The sequence below is a fragment of the Scyliorhinus torazame genome, chromosome 5 (genome assembly GCF_047496885.1).
Source record: "Scyliorhinus torazame isolate Kashiwa2021f chromosome 5, sScyTor2.1, whole genome shotgun sequence".
Lineage (NCBI taxonomy): Eukaryota > Metazoa > Chordata > Chondrichthyes > Carcharhiniformes > Scyliorhinidae > Scyliorhinus > Scyliorhinus torazame.
In genome coordinates this window covers 106,765,490-106,787,306 of record NC_092711.1, presented here as the reverse complement: position 1 = coordinate 106,787,306, position 21,817 = coordinate 106,765,490, and the positions used below count along the sequence as shown (strand labels likewise).

Sequence of the window (21,817 nt, the reverse complement as noted above, 5' to 3'; positions counted from 1 at the left end):
ACTTGGTTTGTTCTCACTGGAACGACGGAGATTGAGGGGCGACCTGATAGAGGTCTACAAACTATGAGGGGCATAGACAGAGTGGATAGTCAGAGGCTTTCCCCCAGGGTAGAGGGGTCAATTACTAGGGGGCATAGGTTTAAGGTGAGAGGGGCAAGGTTTAGAGGAGATGTACGAGACAAGTTTTTAACACAGAGCGTAGTGGGTGCCTGGAACTCGCTACCGGAGGAGGTGGTGGAAGCAGGGACGATAGTGACATTTAAGGGGCATCTTGACTAATACATGAATAGGATGGGAATAGAGGGATACGGACCCAGGAAGTGTAGAAGATTGTAGTTTAGTCGGGCAGCATGGTCGGCACAGGCTTGGAGGGCCGAAGGGCCTGTTCCTGTGCTGTACATTTCTTTGTTCTTGTCACACACCTTCCTGACTTGTCTGACATCCAGTGTTGGACAAACAGATGTTTAATATATTGACAAGATTGAAGCCATTGTCTTCAGTCCTTGTCAATCCTTCGCCTCTGATTCCATCTCTCTCCATGGTAACTATCTGAGGCTCAACATGATTGTTCACAACCATGATGGTATATTTCACCCCAAGATGGGTTTGCAACTGTGTGTGCTAAATGGCCTCTCTCTGTGATGCAATCATTGCACTGGAGGAAAGGGTCCGATCTCTGCCACCAACCCCATACAGACCGTTTCTTAATTGGCCCATCTGTTTCTAGATATAATTTTGTATGAAACTCCTGCAAAAATATTGCATTGCTCGAAATGTGAAATAAGAGAAAATGCTGGAAAAACACAGCAGGTTAGGCAGTATTTGTGGAGAGAGAAACAGAGTCAATATTTAATGATGTGCAGAATTAATTATATGGAATAGAAATGGTACAGAATCTGTTGGTCAAAGTAAGCTCAGAATTGAAAGAGAAATTATATCTAGTGCAGAAAATGTAATTCCTGACCATGGGAAGGTCAAGCTGGTAAATCAGCAGCACATCGCCAAGGGATGGAATGGAATGGAAACCTAATTTAGAAACAGTTGACAGGAAAAACAGTTCAATACCAAACATGGTTGAAATTAATCCACTATTAGAGACAGAGGAAGTTAGACAATGGCAGAGAATTGAATGGGAATCAAATGATCAAATAGGGAGCAGACTTAATGAGACGAATGTCCTAGTTGTAATTCTAATCTTATCTTTTTTGTTCACCGGACTGCCGTGCATTCGCCCCACCGCACATTGTTCATCCCTAACTCAGGTCTGTTAGGTTGGAACTGCTGGGTGCAGATTGAGATGAAAATGAAGACTCAGCAATTTTCTCTCCTGGTCACTGGGATCCTGAAGCCCCGCCCCTCTGTCTATGTGAACAACAGTGCCGCATGCGCACTGCTCCTGCTGAAACAAGATGTTTTTATGATGTTGTGATGCCGGCGTTGGACTGGGGTGAGCACAGTACGAAGTCTTACAACACCAAGTTAAAGTCCAACAGGTTTGTTTCGATGTCACTAGCTTTCGGAGCGCTGCTCCTTCCTCAGGTGAATGAAGAGGTCTGTTCCAGAAACACATATATAGACAAATTCAAAGATGCCAAACAATGCTTGGAATGCGAGCATTAGCAGGTGATTAAATTTTTACAGATCCAGAGATGGGGTAACCCCAGGTTAAAGAGGTGTGAATTGTACCAAGCCAGGACAGTTGGTCGGATTTCGCAGGCCAGATGGTGGGGGATGAATGTAATGCGACATGAATCCCAGGTCCCGGTTGAGCTCATGTGTACGGAACTTGGCTATAAGTTTCTGCTCGGCGATTCTGCGTTGTCGCGGGTCCTGAAGGCCGCCTTGGAGAACGCTTACCCGGAGATCAGAGGCTGAATGCCCTTGACTGCTGAAGTGTTCCCCGACTGGAAGGGAACATTCCTGCCTGGTGATTGTTGCGCGATGTCCGTTCATTCGTTGTCGCAGCGTCTGCATGGTCTTGCCAATGTACCACGCTTCGGGACATCCTTTCCTGCAGCGTATGAGGTAGACAACGTTGGCCGAGTCACACGAGTATGTACCGCGTACCTGGTGGGTGGTGTTCTCACGTGTAATAGTGGTATCCATGTCGATGATCTGGCACGTCTTGCAGAGATTGCCATGACAGGGTTGTGTGGTGTCGTGGTCACTGTTCTGAAGACTGGGTAGTTTGCTGCAAACAATGGTTCGTTTGAGGTTGCGCGGTTGTTTGAAGGCAAGTAGTGGGGGTGTGGGGATGACCTTCGCAAGATGTTCATCGTCATCAATGACAGTTCCAACACGCCACAGCGAAAAACCGGACCGACCTCCTCAGAAGACAAACATGGGACACAACCGACAGAATACCCTTCGTCGTCCAGTACTTCCCCGGAGCGGAGAAACTACGTCATCTTCTTCACAGCCTTCAACACGTCATTGATGACGATGAACATCTTGCCAAGGTCATCCCCACACCCCCACTACTTGCCTTCAAACAACCGCGCAACCTCAAACGAACCATTGTTTGCAGCAAACTACCCAGTCTTCAGAACAATGACCACGACACCACACAACCCTGTCATGGTAATCTCTGCAAGACGTGCCAGATCATCGACATGGATACCACTACTACACATGAGAACACCACCCACCAGGTACGCGGTACATACTCGTGCGACTCGGCCAACGTTGTCTACCTCATACGCTGCAGGAAAGGATGTCCCGAAGCGTGGTACATTGGCGAGACCATGCAGACGCTGCAACAACGAATGAACGGACATCGCGCAACAATCACCAGGCAGGAATGTTCCCTTCCAGTCGGGGAACACTTCAGCAGTCAAGGGCATTCAGCCTCTGATCTCCGGGTAAGCGTTCTCCAAGGCAGCCTTCAGGACCCGCGACAACGCAGAATCGCCGAGCAGAAACTTATAGCCAAGTTCCGCACACATGAGTGCGGCCTCAACCGGGACCTGGGATTCATGTCGCATTACATTCATCCCCCACCATCTGGCCTGCGAAATCCTACCAACTGTCCTGGCTTGGTACAATTCACACCTCTTTAACCTGGGGTTACCCCATCTCTGGATCTGTAAAGATTTAATCACCTGCTAATGCTCGCATTCCAAGCATTGTTTGGCATCTTTGAATTTGTCTATATATGTGTTTCTGGAACAGACCTCTTCATTCACCTGAGGAAGGAGCAGCGCTCCGAAAGCTAGTGACATCGAAACAAACCTGTTGGACTTTAACCTGGTGTTGTAAGACTTCGTAAGATGTTTTTAAACCTGGGCCTATTCCCATGAAAAAGCCTCCGAGCTACAAACTCCGGACCTGCTGGGTCATATTTGGGTTTGGGGCCTACACCCGGTGTTAATGAAGCCTCCGCTCCCTCCCCACCCTCACCTCCCTTCATTCCTCCCTCCGCCCCGCCCGCTCTCTCCCATTAACAAAAACCTCTCCCGCCTCTGAACAAGGTGACACTGCGCATGTTCCGGAGAATACAGCACTGCGCATGCGCACTGACCTCCCGCACAGTGAATCGGGCGCATTCACACCTGCAGGGGATGCTGGGTAACAGCAGCGCCATCGAAGCATCCCAACATAAGAAAAACTATTTTGCTCCGCAATTGAAATGAATTAATAAACTCAACAGGTAAACTATTGCGACCATTTGCGCAAATTAAGCGGTTATTCTGATGTGATAGAGTAGATGATTGATGTAGCATCCTCAATGTTACAGGCATTGGAGAAGATGGGCACTGCCTGGCTCAACACCTTCAGGGAAAACCACTCCACCCGTTACACACTGTTCAATGGGAGATAAAGTAATGTTAAAAATATTGCTAAAAGTGGCTGACTGGTCGATTGGAAAGACTCAATCATTGTGGTGCAACTGGGCAGCTATTCAGAGAAAGGTGGTTACTCCGATACCATCAGGACAAAGCTCTCGCTAGTTTTGTCCCAGACAGTATTCATTGTCACAGTCCCAGGTTATCAATGGGTACTTAAACCAAAACGTTGAAAACCAGTGACATCCGGTGAGTTCATACACCTGTGTTACTGATTCAATATTCATTTAAAAGAAACATCAAAATTGACAGACCATGTATCTAAATCAAACTCATGAGAAAGCTATGAAGTTATTAGGCTCCAATAAACTCATCAATGATTTGCTCATTCTCAGCTCCACAGTGAGTAGGACCCGGATAAGCAGAAACAGAATAGAAATTGGACACATTGCAGTGAGAGAGTTCACTGTGTGAAATGTTGAATGGCTCCTAATCTGCTCTGACATTCTGATGTTAGATCAGTTTCTCTGCCACGTGACTGCGTTTTCAGCTGAATTGGGCTTCCGCAATGAAAGATGTGAAGCACAAAGAGACTGCAAGGTTTGACACTGTGGTCAAGCTGCAACGTTGGGCAGATATTTTCCCCCCATTGATAACCTGGAGCTGTGTGATGATGAATGCTGGTGAGGGGAAAACAAAGATGTCTTCATCCCTCGATGGTCTGGAGCTAAGAAGAGAGGTCACGGAGCTGAAAATGAGCTTTGTTTTCCTGTGCACAAATGCCGCTGGATTTTTACGGCATATTGGCCCTTTGACGCAGAATTCTATTCGGCTTTGGATTGCAATTAAAGCATCCTTTAATTCACATCGATCCCAGAAAGTTGGTCTAGGGATATGATTCCCACTTCGGGTTTTTCAGTGTTGAAGTTTGCGACAGGTCCCGGGTTAAAATCCCGGACGAGCCCTATAGTGTTGTTTTTCTCTTGAACAAGGCAGAGAGGGCGGGAATAGTTCACAGAAACATTGAAAATAGGAGCAAGAGGAGGCCATTTGGCCTATCGAGCCTGTTCCACTATTCATTATGATCCTGGCTGATCATCCGATCAAAACCTGACCTCGCCTTCCCCGCATATCCTTTTACCCCATCACCTTCAGTGCTGAATTTGACTGTTTCTTGAAAACATAAAATGTTTCGGCATGAATGACTTTCTGTGGAGGCTAATTCCTCAGGCTTGGCTTGGGTCACTATTTGTGCGGAGTCTGCATGTTCTCCCTGTGTCTGCATGGGTTTTCTCCGCGTGCTCTGGTTTCCTCCCACAAGTCGAGAAAGATGTGTTGTTCGGTGGATTGGGCATTATGAATTTCCCTCTGTGTACCCGAAAAGACACCGGAATGTGGTGACTAGGGGATTTTCACTGTAACTTCATTGCAGTGTTAATGTAAGCCTACTTGTAAAAATAATCAAGATTATTATTATTATCTCTGGGTGAATAACACTACCCTGAAGAACTCCTGCAGTGATGTCCTGGAGCTGAGATGATTGATCTCCAACAACCAATTTTAATCCTGCCTGAGGCAGCAAGAGGACTGACAGAGCTGGAAAACGTCACTTTCATTCCCATTTGACCGGAGTTTACTCGTATACCCGGAGTTACAATTAGCAGAGTGTGAGTCATTTCCTGCCTTTAACATTCCACTGAATAGGGAATGAAAGGTTCAGGAAAGTCAGACAGACTGAAACCTATTGTTAGGCAGAGAGTGTCAAAGTGCAGGAGTCATTAATGAGTTTATATTGGAGTGGAAATTTGTTCAGGGAGATAGTGTCTGAGCAGGAGTTTGTTGGGATGGAATTGATCAAATATCCAAAGTGGAGAATTGAACTGACTGGAGAGCTGGATCTTAACGCTGATCTGCTGGTCCTCGGCCTCCAGAAATGTTCGAAAGAAACTCAACAGACACTCGAGGAACAGCAGCGCATCTTTCCACTGGGCTCAATACAGCTTTCACACTCCGTGTGTTCAACAGTCTCACACTGTAAATGCTGCCCCCATTCTGTGTGCCCTTACATCGCAGATTTGGGTTTGAATCTTGTTTCCACTTGTTCTTTGTGTCCGGGCGACAGTTGTTGATCAATCTGCCATTGACAGCTCCTCCAGACACATCTTTTGTTTCTTTGTTTCTTCCATTGCTCTGACAGAGAGCTGGCACAGACACGGCAGCCCGAATGGCCTCATTCTGTGGTGTAATTATTCTCTGAATCGATGTTAACTTCACTCTGAGGCCGAGAACCGCAGTCTTTCCTCAGTTGGTTTGTTATCACATGAAAATGTGAGAGGACGCGGGTTCAAATTCCGGACGAACCCTTTGATGTTCTTGCTTACTGGCCAAACCAAAGATTTTGTTCATTTCTTTCAGTGCAGACGGCGGGATTCATTCACATTGGGTTTGCTTTGAGAAGCTGAGCTCACACTGCAGGGAATCAATACGTTCCCGAGACAATCAATACATTTTCGAAAAGCTTGTCTATGTGAGTGGACATTCACTTATCTCCATTCACTAATTCAGGCAGCTGTCTGTCTGTTTCATTTTATCCATTCGGGGATGTGAACCTCGCTGGCTGCTCCAACATTTACTGCCCAGGACTATTCGCTATTGAGAAGGTGGTGGTGAGCTGCTTCTTGAACCGCTGCAGTCCATTGGTGTAGGTACACCCACAGTGCTGTTAGGGAGGGAGTTCCAGGATTATTTCCCAGTGACAGTGAAGGAACAGCCGATATATTTCCAAGTAATCTTAATTATTGTCACAAGTAATTTTATATTAACAATGCAATGAAGTTACTGTGAAAATGGCCAGGATGGGGAGCGGCTGGGAAGGGAACTTTCAGGGTGTCGGGGTCTTGGGTTTGAAAGGCGCTGTCTAAAATGCCTTTGGTGAGTTCCTGCACCCATCCAGGCAAGTGGAGAGTATCCCATCACATTCCTGACTTGTGCCTTGTAGATGGTGGGCAGGTTTTGTGGAGTTAGGAGGCGAGTTACTCGCTGCAGGATTCCCAGCCTCTGACCTGCATTTGTCGCCATTGAATGAACTGTTAATATTTGTGCCGAGTCAAAATAGGAGCATCTATGTTCCTGCTCAGTGCACCGGCAATTTTCAGCTTCTCCTGAATGCATTTTGAGGTACATGTCAGGGCAAATGACACGTGCTTGTAAGATATTATATTCAGGTAATATTGGATGGTGGATTCAATGGGGGAGTGGCTGGTGGTTGAATAGTGTAATTGGCTCCAGACCAGTAAACCAGGCTGGAGCTCTGGGGACCGGGGTTCCACGCGGCAGATTAACTCAGCCACTCAATTCAAGGGCAATTCAAGATTGGTGTAAATGAATAATGAAAATGTCAATCATGTAACTTTTCCACACACGGAAATGAATGGAGTTTGACAATGTTTCTGTGCGGTTTTAAAGCCTTTGTGTAAAGCAAACTTGATAATCACCACACTGCAGAAACAGGGAACAGCGCTCAGCGCACTGGCCGAGAATAGTAAACTGTGCGTCCTTATTGCACTGAAGAACCTTCTATTGTCAGAGTACCATTCAACTGAAAACTTAGACAAGTGGCAGCGAAATCGATCCGACATTAGAATCATAAAATGTCAGCACATTAGAAAACCATTCAGAGTTAACACGTGTGAACTCGGACTGCGATTCCTGCCAGTATCCGAGTACATCAATACATCAGAGTATTTTGCAGGGTATCATTTGAAACTTTGCGGGTGTAAGATAATGTATTCGCTTAACTATTGAACAACAAATAGCAAGGATACAACTCATCTGCAAATTTAGACGAGTAACGTCAATAATGTTTCGAATAAGGGACATTCCCCTCACCATTGTCCCCTTCCCCCCCACCTGGGCAATCTGCTCCCTGGTCCTCCTGTCCTTTGCGTCACTGCTTACCTTTGTTCTGCCATTAACACATTCTGATCTCTTAATGCGCCACTATCAGCACCTTTCTTAGCCTTGATCACCTCCTTTTGCATTCCCTTTGTCTTTCCTTCCAAGACATCACAGTCATCCTCCACCTATCGCTGGCCCTCTATCCAGCCCCAATGCCCCACTCCCCCCCCCCCTCCCCCCCACACACACACTCCTCTCCACACACCACAGTCTAAATCTGACCCTATTTCCAGTTCTCCAGATTTCACAAAGATTCATCCAGACTGGAAACGACAGCTGCCATCTCTCTGCACAGAGGCTGCCAGACCTTCTGAGAGTGTCCAGTATTTGCGTTTCTGATTCAGATTCCAGCATCCGCAGTAAGTTGCTTTTATTGTATATTTAGACATGTTTGAAATGGTGATTAAATTTGATCATCTGCATCTGTAAACCCATTAAATTCTGTTGTGCACTGTGTCAAAATGGGAACATCTTTTTTCTTCTCATTGCGTCCTGAACATTCAGGTAATATTCAGTTTCAAAATTAGTTTGTGCAAACTTTCCTCACACTAAATGAGACAGATGTCTCAACTTTAAAAAAATTAATTTCGGAATACCGAATTACTTTTTTTCCAATTAAGGGGCAATTTAGCGTGGCCAATCCACCTAACCCGCACATTTGTGGGTAGTGGGAGCGAAACCCACGCAGACACGGGGAGAAGGTGCAAACTCCACAGGGACAGTGACCCTGGGCCAGGATCGAACCCCAGCAGATGTCTCAACTGACAAGAATATAAGATACAGAACTTAGTCTGCACTTCAAAATGTAAAAGCATTTGTTCAGCAATTTGGGGAAGCACGGTAGCATAGTGATTAGCACAGTTGCTTCACAGCTCCAGGATCCCAGGTTCGATTCCTGGCTGGGTCACTGTCTGCGGAGTCTGCACGTTCTCCCCGTGTGTGCGTGGGTTTCGTCCGGGTGCTCCGGTTTCCTCCCACATTCCAAAGAGGTGCAGGTTAGGTGGATTGGCCATGCTAAATTGCCCTCAGTGTCCAAAAAGGATAAGTGGGGGTTACTGGGATAGGGTAGAGACGTGGGCTTGAGTGGGGTGCACTTTGTAAGGGCCGGTGCAGACTCGATGGGCTGAATGGCCTCCTTCTGCATGTAAATTCTATGATTCTATGAATACTTTCTGTTCAATCAAGTAATGTTCCATGGCTCAGGGCAGCATGGTGACCTCACAGCACTGAGGTCACAGGTTCGATCCCCACTCTGGGTCACTGTCCATCTGGAGTTCATGCATTCTCCCCGTGTTTGCATGGGTTTTACCCCCACAACCCAAAAGATGTTCAGAGTAGGTGAATTGGCCACACTAAATTGCCCTTTAATTGGGTAAATGAATTGGGTTCTCTAAATTTGTTTTTTTTTAATGTTCCATGACTCCAAACTTAATATTATTTGAAAGTAATGTCCTGATTTGAAATCGAGACTTTAAAATATACAGCACTTAATTGCAAACATGACTGACAGAGAAAATAAATCGAATCACTGGGTAATACAAGTTTTGTTCATTGTGAGATTGACCACAGTCAGTTTTTATACACAATCACAGGTCAGAGATTTAAGAATATGTTCATTATATTTGACCCTCTTTGTTCTGGGTATGATATATTCTGTAGCCTAAATACCGTTCATGTATAAGAAAGGAGGGGTAACGGCAAATCCGCACTGAGTCTGGATTTCCTCATCTCCCTGAGTGGCTTTTCCTGTTTCTCCATCATGAAGACTGAATTTTTCAAAAAGCTGGTCCAGTTATGTCTCTGGCATTTCCTCTGATTCAGTTACAGTGTCGTTTGTGTCTGTCCTTTTGAGTACACATTACTATAAGACGTCCTTCAATCTGGCCTGTTGCATTTGCTGATCCCAATGCCATCTACTCTACATTGGAGAGACAAAGTGCCGACTGGGTGACCGCTTTGCAGAACGCCTTCGCTCCATCCACAAGCTGGAGCCAGACCCTCCTGTCGCTTGCTATTTCAACTCACTGACCTGCTCTCCGGTCCACATGTCCAACCTTGGCGTGCTGCAATGTTCCCCTGAAGCCCAGCGCAAAGCCGAGGAACAGCCCCTCGCCCTCCGATTAGACATGTGGATTTAACAGTCAGTTCAACAACTTCAGACTGTGAACTCTCTCCTCCCCCTTCAGCACCTTCCACTGATATGTTTTCCCCATAACATTGCCCCCAGCTCCTGAGCAATCTGCTCCCTGTTCCTACTGTCCTTTGGAACACTGCTTACCTTTGTTCTGCCATTAACACATTCTAATATCTGAATGCGGCACGATTAGCAGCCTTGATGACTGGCATTTACATTCCCTTTGTCTTTCCATGACATCTTTGTCAACCTTCACCGCTGGCCGGCCCTCTATCCAGCCCCAATGTTCTGCTCCCCACCCCCCACCCCCTCCCCTCTCCATCCCAACAGTATAAATCTGAATAAAAGCAAATTACTGCGGATGCTGGAATCTGAAACATAAGAACATAAGGACTAAAAGCAGGAGTAGGCCATCTGGCCCCTCGAGCCTGCTCCACCATTCAATGAGATCATGGCTGATCTTTTGTGGACTCAGCTCTACTTTCCGGCCCAAAACGAAAGAGAAAATGCTGGAAAATCTCAGCAGGTCTGGCAGCATCTGTAGGCAGATCTGCACGTTCTCCTCTGTAGGGAGTCCAATGTCAAAGAATCATTGGACTCGAATCGTTAACACTGCAATGATGTTACTGTGAAAATCCCCTAGTCACCACACTCTGCCGCCTGTTCGGGTACACAGAGAGAGAATTCAGAATGTCCAATTCACCTAACAGCACGTCCTTCAGGACTTGTGGGAGGAAACCCATACAGACACGGGAGAACGGGCAGACTCCGCACAGACTGCTCCAAACAGGAACAGTGAAAGTGATGAACAGCAGAATCCCACCCCTACAATCACATGTAAACTCTCTGGTCTCACAATAGGTGCTGTGAGTGAACCCTTTTCACACACAGGGCAGGTGACCAGACTCTCTCCAACATGAGTGTGTTGGTGTGTCTGAACTCACATGTACTTCTCATATTCATTTAAAGAAAATAAAAAAATTTAGAGTGCCCAATTCATTTTTTCAATTAAGGGGCAATTTAGCGTGGCCAATCCACCTACCCTGCACATCTTTGGGTTGTGGGGGCGAAACCCACGCAAACACGGGGAGAATGTGCAAACTCCACACGGACAGTGACCCAGAGCCAGGATCGAACCTGGGACCTCGGCGCCGTGAGGCCACAGTGCTAACCCACTGCGCCACCGTGCTGCTCATAGAATTAACAGTACAGAAGGAGGCCATTCGGCCCATCGAGTCTGCACTGTAAATTCTATGATAATTCTATGATCAGCACAGTGGTGCAGTGAGTTAGCCCTGTGGCCTCACGGCGCCAAGGTCCCAGGTTCGATCCTGCCTCTGTGTCACTGTCCGTGTGGAGTTTGCACATTCTCCCCGTGTTTGCATGGGTTTCGCCCCGGCTCTTGGAAAGAGCACCCTACCCAAGGTCAACACTTCCACCCTATCCCCATAACCCAGTAACCCCACCCAACACGAAGGGCAATTTTGGACACTAAGGGCAATTTATCATGGCCAATCCACCTAACCTGCACATCTTTGGACTGTGGGAGGAAACCGGAGCACCCGGAGGTACGCCACGCGCACACGGGGAGAATGTGCAGACTCCGCACAGACAGTGACCCAAGCCGGAATCGAACCTGGGACCCTGGAGCTGTGAAGCAATTGTGCTATCCACAATGCTACCGTGCTGCTCCTACTTGTCATATTCATAACAAGAGGGCATTTACGAATGTGAACATGTTGATGTTCAATTTAGATGTCCCATTTAGAATACTGTGAGCAATTTTGGGCCCCACACCTCAGGAAGGACATACTGGCACTGGAGCGGGTCCAGCGGAGATTCACACGGATGATCCCAGGAATGGTAGGCCTAACATACGATGAACATCTGAGGATCCTGGGATTATATTCATTGGAATTTAGGAGGTTGAGGGGAGATCTAATAGAAACTTACAAGATAATGAATGGCTTAGATAGGGTGAACGTAGGGAAGTTGTTTCCATTAGCAGGGGAGACTAGGACCCGGGGGCACAGCCTTAGAATAAAAGGGAGTCACTTTACAACAGAGATGAGGAGAAATTTCTTCAGCCAGAGAGTGGTGGCTCTGTGGAATTCATTGCCACAGAGGGCGGTGGAGGCCGGGACGTTGAGTGTCTTTAAGACAGAAGTTGATAAATTCTTCATTTCTCGAGGAATTAAGGGCTATGGAGAGAGAGCGGGTAAATGGAGTTGAAATCAGCCATGATTGAATGGTGGAGTGGACTCGATGGGCCGAATGGCCTTACTTCCGCTCCTATGTCTTATGGTCTTATGTGCAGCGAGGGTGCTTAACCGAGTCAATCCCTTCCCATACACAGAGCAGGTGAATGGCCTCTCCCCAGTTTGAACCCGCTGGTGCCTCATCATTGTGGATGGCTGAGTGAATCCTTTCTCACACATGGGGCAGGTGAACGGCCTCTCTCCAGTGTGAGAGTGAGGGTTGCATCAGGTTCTTTCTGCTTTTGAAGCTCTTCCCACAGTCAGAACATTCTAAAGGTCTCTTATTGGAGTGAGCACGCTGGTGTGACTGCAGGTGTTGTGACTGAATGAAATCTTTTCCACACAAGGAGCAGATGAACGGCCTCTCCCTTGTGTGACTCTATTGATGAGTTTTGTGATGGGATGTGTAATTGAATCCCTTCCCACTGTCGCCACATTTCCATGGTGCCGGTATGCTGGGGCCTCTCCAGGTCCACACACAGAAGATGTGTACAGTTTCTCCTCACAAAGAATGGTGTGACTTGTTCAGACTGTGTAACTGGTTAAAGTTCTTTCCACAGTCCGTTCACAGCTCGGGGCTGGTTTAGCACAGGGCTAAATCACTGGCTTTTAAAGCAGACCAAGGCAGGCCAGCAGCATGGTTCAATTCCCATACCAGCCTCCCCGAACAGACGACGGAATGTGGCGACTAGGGGCTTTTCACAGTAACTTCATTTGAAGCCTACTTGTGACAATAAGCGATTTTCATTTTCACTGGGACACTCTCACTCGGGGCGGGGCGGGGGGGTGGAGGGCGGTCTCATTGTTTTCCAGTCACACTGATATTTGAAATATTTTCCCACAGACAGAAGACAAACATTTCTCCTTCCACAATATTATTAAAACCTGGGTAATGTTTGCAGACAGCATGTCTGCTGGCGATGTGATTAACAGTCAATGTGGTTAACACTGTTGCCTCATGGCCGGGTTCGAGCCCGGCCCCGGGGTCACTGTCTGTGTAGAGTTTGCACATTCTCCCTGCGTGGGTCTCACCCCACAACCCAAAATTGTGCAGAGTAGGTGGATTGGCCACGCCAAGGGATTGGTCCCTTAATTGGAAAATAAAGAATTGGGCACTTCCATTTTTTTTTTAATGACAGAGGATAACAATGCAAGGCAAAACTGGGTGACAATGAGGCAAGTAGGTAAACTAATAGGACAAGAGAAGAAATAAAAGACAGGTCCAGGTGAGGTATAAATGGCAACAGCAGAACCGTTACCAGCACCAACTGTCGAAAAATATCGGAGTGATGATTATAATCTGAAATTACTGAAATGAATGTTGTGTCTGGAAGGTTGGAAATTGGCTGATCAAGGATGAGCCGCACCAGCCTTCCCGAACAGGCGCCGGAATGTGGCGACCCGGGGTTTTTCACAGTAACTTCATTTGAAGCCTACTTGTGACAATAAGCGATTTTCATTTCATTTCATTTTCATGAGGTTCTGTTCCTCGAGTTTCCTTTGAGCTTTATTGGAGCAGTGCAGGAGGCCGAGGACAGTGGGAATGGGGCAGGGAATTAAAATATTAAATGATCAGAAGCTCAGGATTATGCTTGCAGGCTGAATGGTGATGTTCCACAGTCACCAATCCAGACTTATCTCCTCAGTGGAGGGGAGACCAAATCGTGAGCACAATACTGAGTAGCACTGTGTCATCTGGAAAGTGAAATGAAATGAAAATCGCTTATTGTCACGAGTAGGTTTCAATGAAGTTACTGTGAAAAGCCCCTAGTCGCCACATTCCGGCGCTTGTTCGGGGAGGCTGGTACGGGAATTGAACCGTGCTGCTGGCCTGCCTTGGGCTGCTTTAAAAGCCAGCGATTTTGCCCAGTGTGCTAAAGCAGCCCCTGCAGTGTGTTTGGAATCCTAGAATATGGGAATGAAGGAGATGAAATGGTGGTTGTTGCATCTGTTGTTTCTGCGTGGAAAGATTTACAGTGATGTTCATAAGGACACAAGTAATGGAGCGGGGGGAGACCATACGGCTCATCAGGCCTCAGCATTTCTTGCTGGGTGTAACCTGCCCGTTCAGACATCATTCTGGCATACTCTCCTGCTTCTTCTCCGGGCCTTCTCGATCCATCTTATAATATGGAGACATTAGCTCAACAATCCTATGAAGTAACCTTTAGTCTAGCCTCGTGTCACCGAGCTGAAATCCAGTCTTTCTCTGACACATTATTCTTAATGTCATCACGGACAGGTTAAGAGTGAAAAAGTCAACTGTTTAGCAGTAATGATGTGGCGATGCCGGCGTTGGACTGGGGTGAGCACAGTAAGAAATCTTACGACACCAGGTTAAAGTCCAACAGGTTTGTTTCGAATCACGGAGCAATGCTTCTTCACCTGAGGAAGGAGCTGTGCTCCGAAAGCTAGTGATTTGAAACAAACCTGTTGGACTTTAACCTGGTTTAGCAGTAAGGGGAAGAGGCAAGTTTGTAGATGCTCTACAGTGGTACAGACCCGTTGGATCTGCTTCTTCTGTCCCATCTTATATTCAGCTAATGGTAAAATGATTAAAATACTGCAACATCCAGACATTTGGGGGCAACTTTGAGTTTGCTGCTCAGATTAGGTAAAGTCTCCACATCATAAAATGGATCTAGAAGGACTGGAGAAGATGCAGGAAAAGATATTTAGATTATGCCTGAACTGGCAGGTTATACCCAGCAAGAAAGATTGGACAGGGTGTAAACCTTTTCTCTGGAAAAGGGAATGAAGAGTGACCTGATCCTGTAAGATTATGAAAAGGTTTGATATGATGGACAATTGGAAGATGTTTCCACTGGAAGAGAATGAATATTAGTTAGTCATTAATTAATCTAATGTGCAGTTCAGGAGCAGTTCAGAGGGAGATCACTCACACACTTCACATGTGCAAAGGGATTTCCTCAGTTTTCCCGCTGGTCAACACTCCAACTTTAAAAGCTCAGACTATTTGATCCAATTTCAGCTCATTGTTATTGGTGAGGGGCAGTTTAACAGTTCGGTCTATGGGGACAAAAATCACTTGTTCACCCTAACCCGTTGAGACCCCAATGAGTTCACATCTCACTGTTGTCAATCACACCCAGGACAGAACTGTGGTGGAGGGCCCGTACTATTTAGGTGCTGTATTAATTGACTTCATACATTTGTTACGTTGGCCCAATATTACCAGTCACAATCAGTTTGCAAAGCATGATTTATATCCCAATATAGATTTCAATGGTGGGTTAATCACCCAACATGCACTGCAGCTGAGAATGTGCATGATCCACATTACACAACTTCGCACGTGTGCAGAGTCCGGCTGTGACTGGAGCGGACTCAACCCTGTGAAAGAACACCCCACTCAGGTCCACCCCACCCAACGTGCACATCCTTGGAGATGAAGGGGCAATTTAGCATGGCCGATCCACCTAACCTGCACGTCTTTGAACTGTGTGAGGAAACCGGAGCACCCGGAGGAAACCCAAACAGACACGGGGAGAACGTGCAGTCTCCGCACTGTCACCCATCTGAAATGGGTGACCCCTTATTTTGCAACAGTGACCCCCTTGTTCCAGATTCTCCCACAACAGGAAACATCCTCTCCACATCCACCCTGTCAAAACCCCTCAGGATCTTATATCGTTCAATCCAGGTTTTACCCAAAACTTTAAATCTATGTCCCGACTGCTTGTACGATCAGTGAATGGAAACAGAGTTTCTTTGTCCACCTGATCGAAACCTGGCATAATCCTGTGTCCCTGAATCAAATCTCCCCTCAACCTCATTTGCTTCCTGAAGAGTGGTGACCAGAGCTTTGTAAAGATTCATAGAATAGAATTAGAACCATAGAATTCCTACAGTGCAGAAGGAGGCCATTCGGCCCATCGAGTCTGCAGTGATTCTCTGAAAGGACACCCTGCCTCGGCCCACACTCCTACCCTGTAACCCCATAGCCCCACCTAACCTGCACATCCCGATACACTATGGGGCAATTTATCAAGATCAATCCACCTAATTTGCTCTTTAGACTGTGGGAGGAAACCTAAGCACCGGGTGGAAACCCACGCACACATGGGGAGAAAATGCAAACTCCAGACAGTCACCAAGGCCGGAATTGAACCCGGGTCCCTGGCGCTGTGAGGTAGCAGTGCTCATCACCGTGCCACCAGAAGCATAGTTTCAGTATCAATCTGACTTTATGAAGCTCAAAATCGAATTTGCTTTGCGAACTACTCTCTTAATATGTCTTGTAGATATACAAAATCCCTCTTCGCCTCTTTCTCTCTCCTCCCAAAGAGGTCAATTGGGTTTTGTAACAATTCAGCCGTTTTCATGGTCACTTTTTCCCAGAGCCGGCCCCACAAATGAACAGATTCATTCAGCTCAATTTGACGACCTGCTTTTGTGGGTTCTCTCTCACTCCCTATTTTCTGTTTTCAATCAGTTTCACAGGGTGTTCGAAGGGGAGGCTTCAAAGGTCGGGAATCTCAAACCAAAACATCACACCCTCAATTTATCATATCCTGAATATCAGCTGATTTTGAACATGGAAGGAAAGAACATCGTTCACAGTGCGGGGAAACCGTACACGTGTAGTGTGTGTGGACGAGGATTCAGTCAATCATCAGGCCTCACAAGCCACAAATGCAGTCACACTGAGGAGAAACCGTGGAAATGTGCGGACTGTGGGAAAGGATTCACTTCCCCATCCCAGCTGGAAACTCATCGACGCAGTCACACTGGGGAGAGACCATTCACCTGCTCCAAGTGTGGGAAAGTATTCACTCAGACATCGGCCTTGCTAAGACATGAGCGAGTTCATACTGGCGAGAGACCATTCACCTGCTCCAAGTGTGGGAAGGGATTCATTCAGTCATCGGTCCTGCGAAATCACCAGCGAGTTCACACTGGGGAGAGACCATTCACCTGCTCCAAGTGTGGAAAGGGATTCACTGAGTCATCCACTCTGTCCACACACCAGCGAGTTCACACTGGGGAGAGGCCATTCACCTGCTCCAAGTGTGGGAAGGGATTCACTCGGTCATCCCACCTGCTAAGACATGAGCGAGTTCATACTGGGGAGAGACCATTCACCTGCTCACAGTGTGGGAAGGGGTTTACTATTTCAGACCACCTGCTGAGTCACCAGCGAGTTCACACTGATGAGAGACCGTTTCAATGTCCAGACTGCGGGAAGTGCTGTAAAAGTTTTGGGAAACTGATGAACCATCAACGTGTTCACACTGGCGAGAGACCGTTCAGGTGCTCTCACTGCGGGACTGGGTTCAGACAATCATCTAACCTCACTGTACATCAGCAAATTCACACTGGGGAGAGGCCATTCACCTGCTCCAAGTGTGGGAAGAGATTCACTCAGTCATCCACCCTGCGAATCCACCAGCGAATTCACACTGGGGAGAGACCATTCACCTGCTCCGAGTGTGGGAAGGGATTCACTCAGTCATCCACCCTGCAGAAGCACCAGCAAATTCACACAGGGGAGAGACCATTCACCTGCTCCGAGTGTGGGAAGGGATTCACCACTTCATCCCACCTGCTGAGACACAAACGAGGCCACAAGTAACCACAGTGATTGGGTTTTGCTGTTCCTCACGTTCAGGACTGAACCATGTTCATTTGGGTCTCTTTCTGCTGATGACAAACTCCAGCCCATTTACAGGGGCTAATATTCTGGCTAAAAGTCAACTAAATCAGAATCGTGTTAAATACGAAGAGTGCTGACATTTTTGAAATATCTCTGACACAAATTAGTTCCTTTTGACGTACTCTCGCTCTCCCCTGTCTCTTCCATCCTCACCACTAACAAGAAGTGTGAGGAGCTTGTGGAGCTTCTTTGTGACTGAGATTGAGTAAAGAACAGAGTTTGTTGTCCCTTGTTGTAACAGTTCTGTAGAAGGGTCAATGGAATCTTAAAAAGTCCATTGAAGTGAAAAGAAAGTATTTTCCTCAGAGGTTTGACACAGGAAGAAGGTTCAGCCAGTGTGAAGCTCAATCTTCATTCACACAAAGCCCACAGTCTGATTGGCTGGAGGACCAGAGTCCATCCGGTCCTCCAATTCCTCCCATTGGTCAATGCCTCACAGGCAGGAAATGAGGTTGCGGAACCCGCGCCCACGTGGCCAATGGGAAGAACTCAAAAAGATGCAGAGTGTCAGCCAATGAGGGAGATCCGGGATCAGCCTCAATCATTAGCTCCGATTGCTTGGAAGACCAGTCGTTCCCACTCGGTCCTCCTCTCACGCCCCTTCTTCTTATTGGTCGGGAGCTGCCGTCAATCACTCCCCGGGTATTGTGATGTGGAGCATGCGCAGTGCGGCTCATGTCCAGGGACAGACCCTGGTTTGCCTCATCTTCCGGCGGAAGGAGGCGGATAAGTGGAGGCAGCGTTGGGGGCAGTGGGTGGGAGGGGAGGCTTCACAAACACCCAGTGGAGGTCTCAAAGCTAAAACAAGAAATTACCGCTCCCCACTGCAGTCTCACGGCTCGGAGTTCCCAGGTTCAATCCCGGCTCTGGGTCACTGTCCGTGTGGAGTTTGCATGTTCTCCCTCTGTTTGCGTGGGTTTTGCCTCCACAACACACATATGTGCAGGGTAGCTGCATTGGCCACACTAAATTACCCCTTAATTGGAAAAAAAATGAATTGGGTACGCTAAAAGAAAATAAAAGAAATTACCACTCCCGAGTTTGCACCGAGCGGGAAGGTTTTCCTGCAGAGCCTTTCCCCAGTTAACCAGCACCATCCTCATAGGGGGCAGTGTGCAGCAGGGCGCATGCGCGGTGAGCTCTGTCCACTCAGCAGGACTGACAGTGATGGATTCTGGAAACTCCTTTCACAGGGCGTTACAAGTGGAGGATTTAAACAAAGCAAAGTGAAATCAAACAAGACATTAAGACCTGAGAGAGTCACTTGATTAATCTAAACCTGGATATTATGGATCCTTTTTAAAAAAAACTTGTTTTTATTCAAAACTTTACAGAATTTTTACAAAACCATTACTAAAAGAAGGCAACAAAAAACAAAAAGCAGCATTAACAATTTAACAAAACAAGGTGGGATAACTACCATTTACAAGAAAAATCTATCCACAACCCATACCAAAGACTGCAACCCAGTCCAAAGACGTGCAGGTTAGGTGGATTGGCCATGCTAAATTACCCGTAGTGTCCATAAGGGTTGGGAGGGGTTATTGGGTTGCAGGGATAAGGTGGAAGTGAGGGATTAATGTGGGTCGGTGCAGACTCGATGGGCCGAATGGCCTCCTTCTGCACTGTATGTTCTATGTAATCTATATGTAATCTCCCCCCCCCCCCCCCTCTGTCCCTACTGCACTGCAGGAACCCCCTCTTTACTCTCGGGGTCTTTCCTGCCCACACAAAGCTCGTAATGCTCCTGTCTATTTTTTTTAAAAGGCCTTTGTGATCAGAATGGGGAGGCACTGAAACACGAAAAGAAACCTTGGGAGGACCAACATTTTAACTGCCTGCACTCTGCCCGCCAGTGATAGCGACACCATATCCCACCTCTTAAAGTCCTCCTCCATCTGCTCCACCAGTCGCGTCAGGTTAAGTCTATGCAGGGTTCCCCAGTTCCTGGCCACCTGGATCCCCAGGTATCGGAAGTTCCTTTCCACTCTCCTCAGCGGCAGAGCATCTATCCCCCTTCCCTGTTCCCCGGGGTGCATTACAAAAATCTTGCTCTTCCCCATATTTAGTTTGTATCCCGAGAACTCTCCAAACTCCCTAAGTATCTGCATTACTTCTGGCATCCCCTCTACCGGGTCCGCAACGTATAGCAGTAGATTATCTGCGTAGAGCGACACTCGGTGCTCCTCTCCCCCTCTAAGCACCCACCTCCACTTCTTAGAATCCCTCAGCGCTATGGCCAGTGGTTCAATTGCCAACGCGAACAGTAACGGGGACAGGGGGCACCCTTGTCTTGTACCCCTATGTAGCCGAAAATACCCCGATCTTTGCCGGTTTGTGACTACGCTTGCCACCGGGGCCCCATATAAGAGTCTGACCCATCTAATAAACCCCTCACCGAACCCAAACCTCTTCAGCACCTCCCACAGATAGTCCCACTCCACCCTATCGAATGCCTTCTCTGCATCCATCGCCGCCACTATCTCTGCCTCCCCCTCCGGTGGGGGCGTCATCATCACCCCCAGCAACCTTTGTACATTAACATTCAGTTGTCCCCTTGGAGGTGGAGTGGGCAAATCGGATTCCGACGAGAAGACCAAAAGCGGGAGAACCACCCAGGGCGATAATCGTGCGATTTTACCGCCTTAAGGATAGAGAAGAGGTCCTGAGATGGGCTAAAAAGGTGCGGAGTAGCAGATGGGAGAATGCAGTGGTACGGGTATACCAGGATTGGAGTGCGGAGGTGGCGAGAAGGAGGGCGAGCTTCAACCGAGCCAAAGAGGTGTTGCATAAAAGGAAGGTGAAGTTCGGGATGCTGCAGCCGGCAAGACTATGGGTCACGTATCAGGAGAGACACCATTATTTCGAGACGGCGGAGGAAGCATGGACCTTCATCAAAGAAGAGAAATTGGATCGGAACTGAGGGACTGATGCTGCAGGAAATGTTATTGTTAATGTTACGGTGGAAGTTAATTGAGAAGTAAACAGGGAAGGGGGGAGACATTGGGGAAATGTGGGCGCCGGTGAGGGGGGAAAGACGGGACATAGTTGGAGAATGGGGAAGGGGAGGGGGAGGGGAAAGGGAGCTGCGCCATAAGAGGCGGGTCAGGTAAAGGGATGTTCCCGCACCAGAAAGAATAAGGCGGGAAGATAGGCGCAAGGCGGATGGGAGTTCCCCACATGGGGGGGGTCGAGGAGTGAGCAGGAGTAGCCGGGGTCAGTTGAAGTCAGCTGACTTACGGAAGTAATATGGGGGGAGCAATCAAGCTAGAAAGAGATCTAGCGGGGAGGGGAGGAGGGAGGGAGAAGGGGGGGGGGGGACAACTGGGTTGCTGCTGCGGAAATCCAAAAGGAAATGGCTAAAGAGTGGGTGGGCGGGGATGGTGTGCGACGCTGGGGGAGCGAGCGGGAGCGCGGAGGCGGGATATGGGACTGGCCTAGAGAAGGTAATGGCTAGTCGACACGGGAGGGGGGCAGGTAGCCCCCTAGTGAGGCTGATCACGTGGAACGTGAGAGGCCTGAACGGACCGATAAAAAGGGCCCGAGTGCTCGCGCATTTGAAAGGACTAAGGGCAGACGTGGTTATGCTCCAAGAGACGCACCTAAAGGTGGCGGACCAAGTTAGGCTAAGGAAAGGATGGGTGGGACAGGTGTTCCACTCAGGACTGGACGCAAAGAATAGAGGGGTGGCCATTTTGGTGGGGAAACAGGTCGCATTTGAAGCAAAGAACATTGTAGCAGATAGCGGAGGTAGATATGTAATGGTGAGTGGCAGGCTGGAGGGAATGGAGGTCGTGTTGGTTAACGTGTATGCCCCAAACTGGGACGATGCGGGATTTATGAGACGGATGCTGGGGCGTATACCGGACCTGGAGGTAGGAAACTTGATTTTAGGAGGGGACTTTAATACGGTGCTGGACCCGGGGCTAGATAGATCCAGCTCAAGGACCGGAAGAAGGCCGGCAGCGGCCAAGGTACTTAAGGGGTTTATGGACCAAATGGGGGG

The 21,817-nt window shown here is 47.9% G+C and overlaps 2 protein-coding genes across 2 annotated transcripts in view; one reads left to right on the top strand and one right to left on the bottom strand.

Annotated features, from left to right (window-relative positions):
• LOC140421604 (uncharacterized) overlaps nucleotides 1-17,873 on the top strand; it is a 68,409-nt gene extending 50,536 nt beyond the window's left edge. Inside the window, exon 3 of the mRNA XM_072506396.1 lies at nucleotides 16,826-17,873. Coding sequence (XP_072362497.1) covers nucleotides 16,826-17,730 — 905 coding nt within the window. The 3' untranslated portion in view covers nucleotides 17,731-17,873. The remainder of the gene's footprint in view (nucleotides 1-16,825) is intronic.
• The window catches only part of LOC140421597 (uncharacterized), a 138,939-nt gene that overhangs the window by 15,184 nt on the left and 101,938 nt on the right, over nucleotides 1-21,817 (bottom strand). The window lies entirely within an intron of this gene.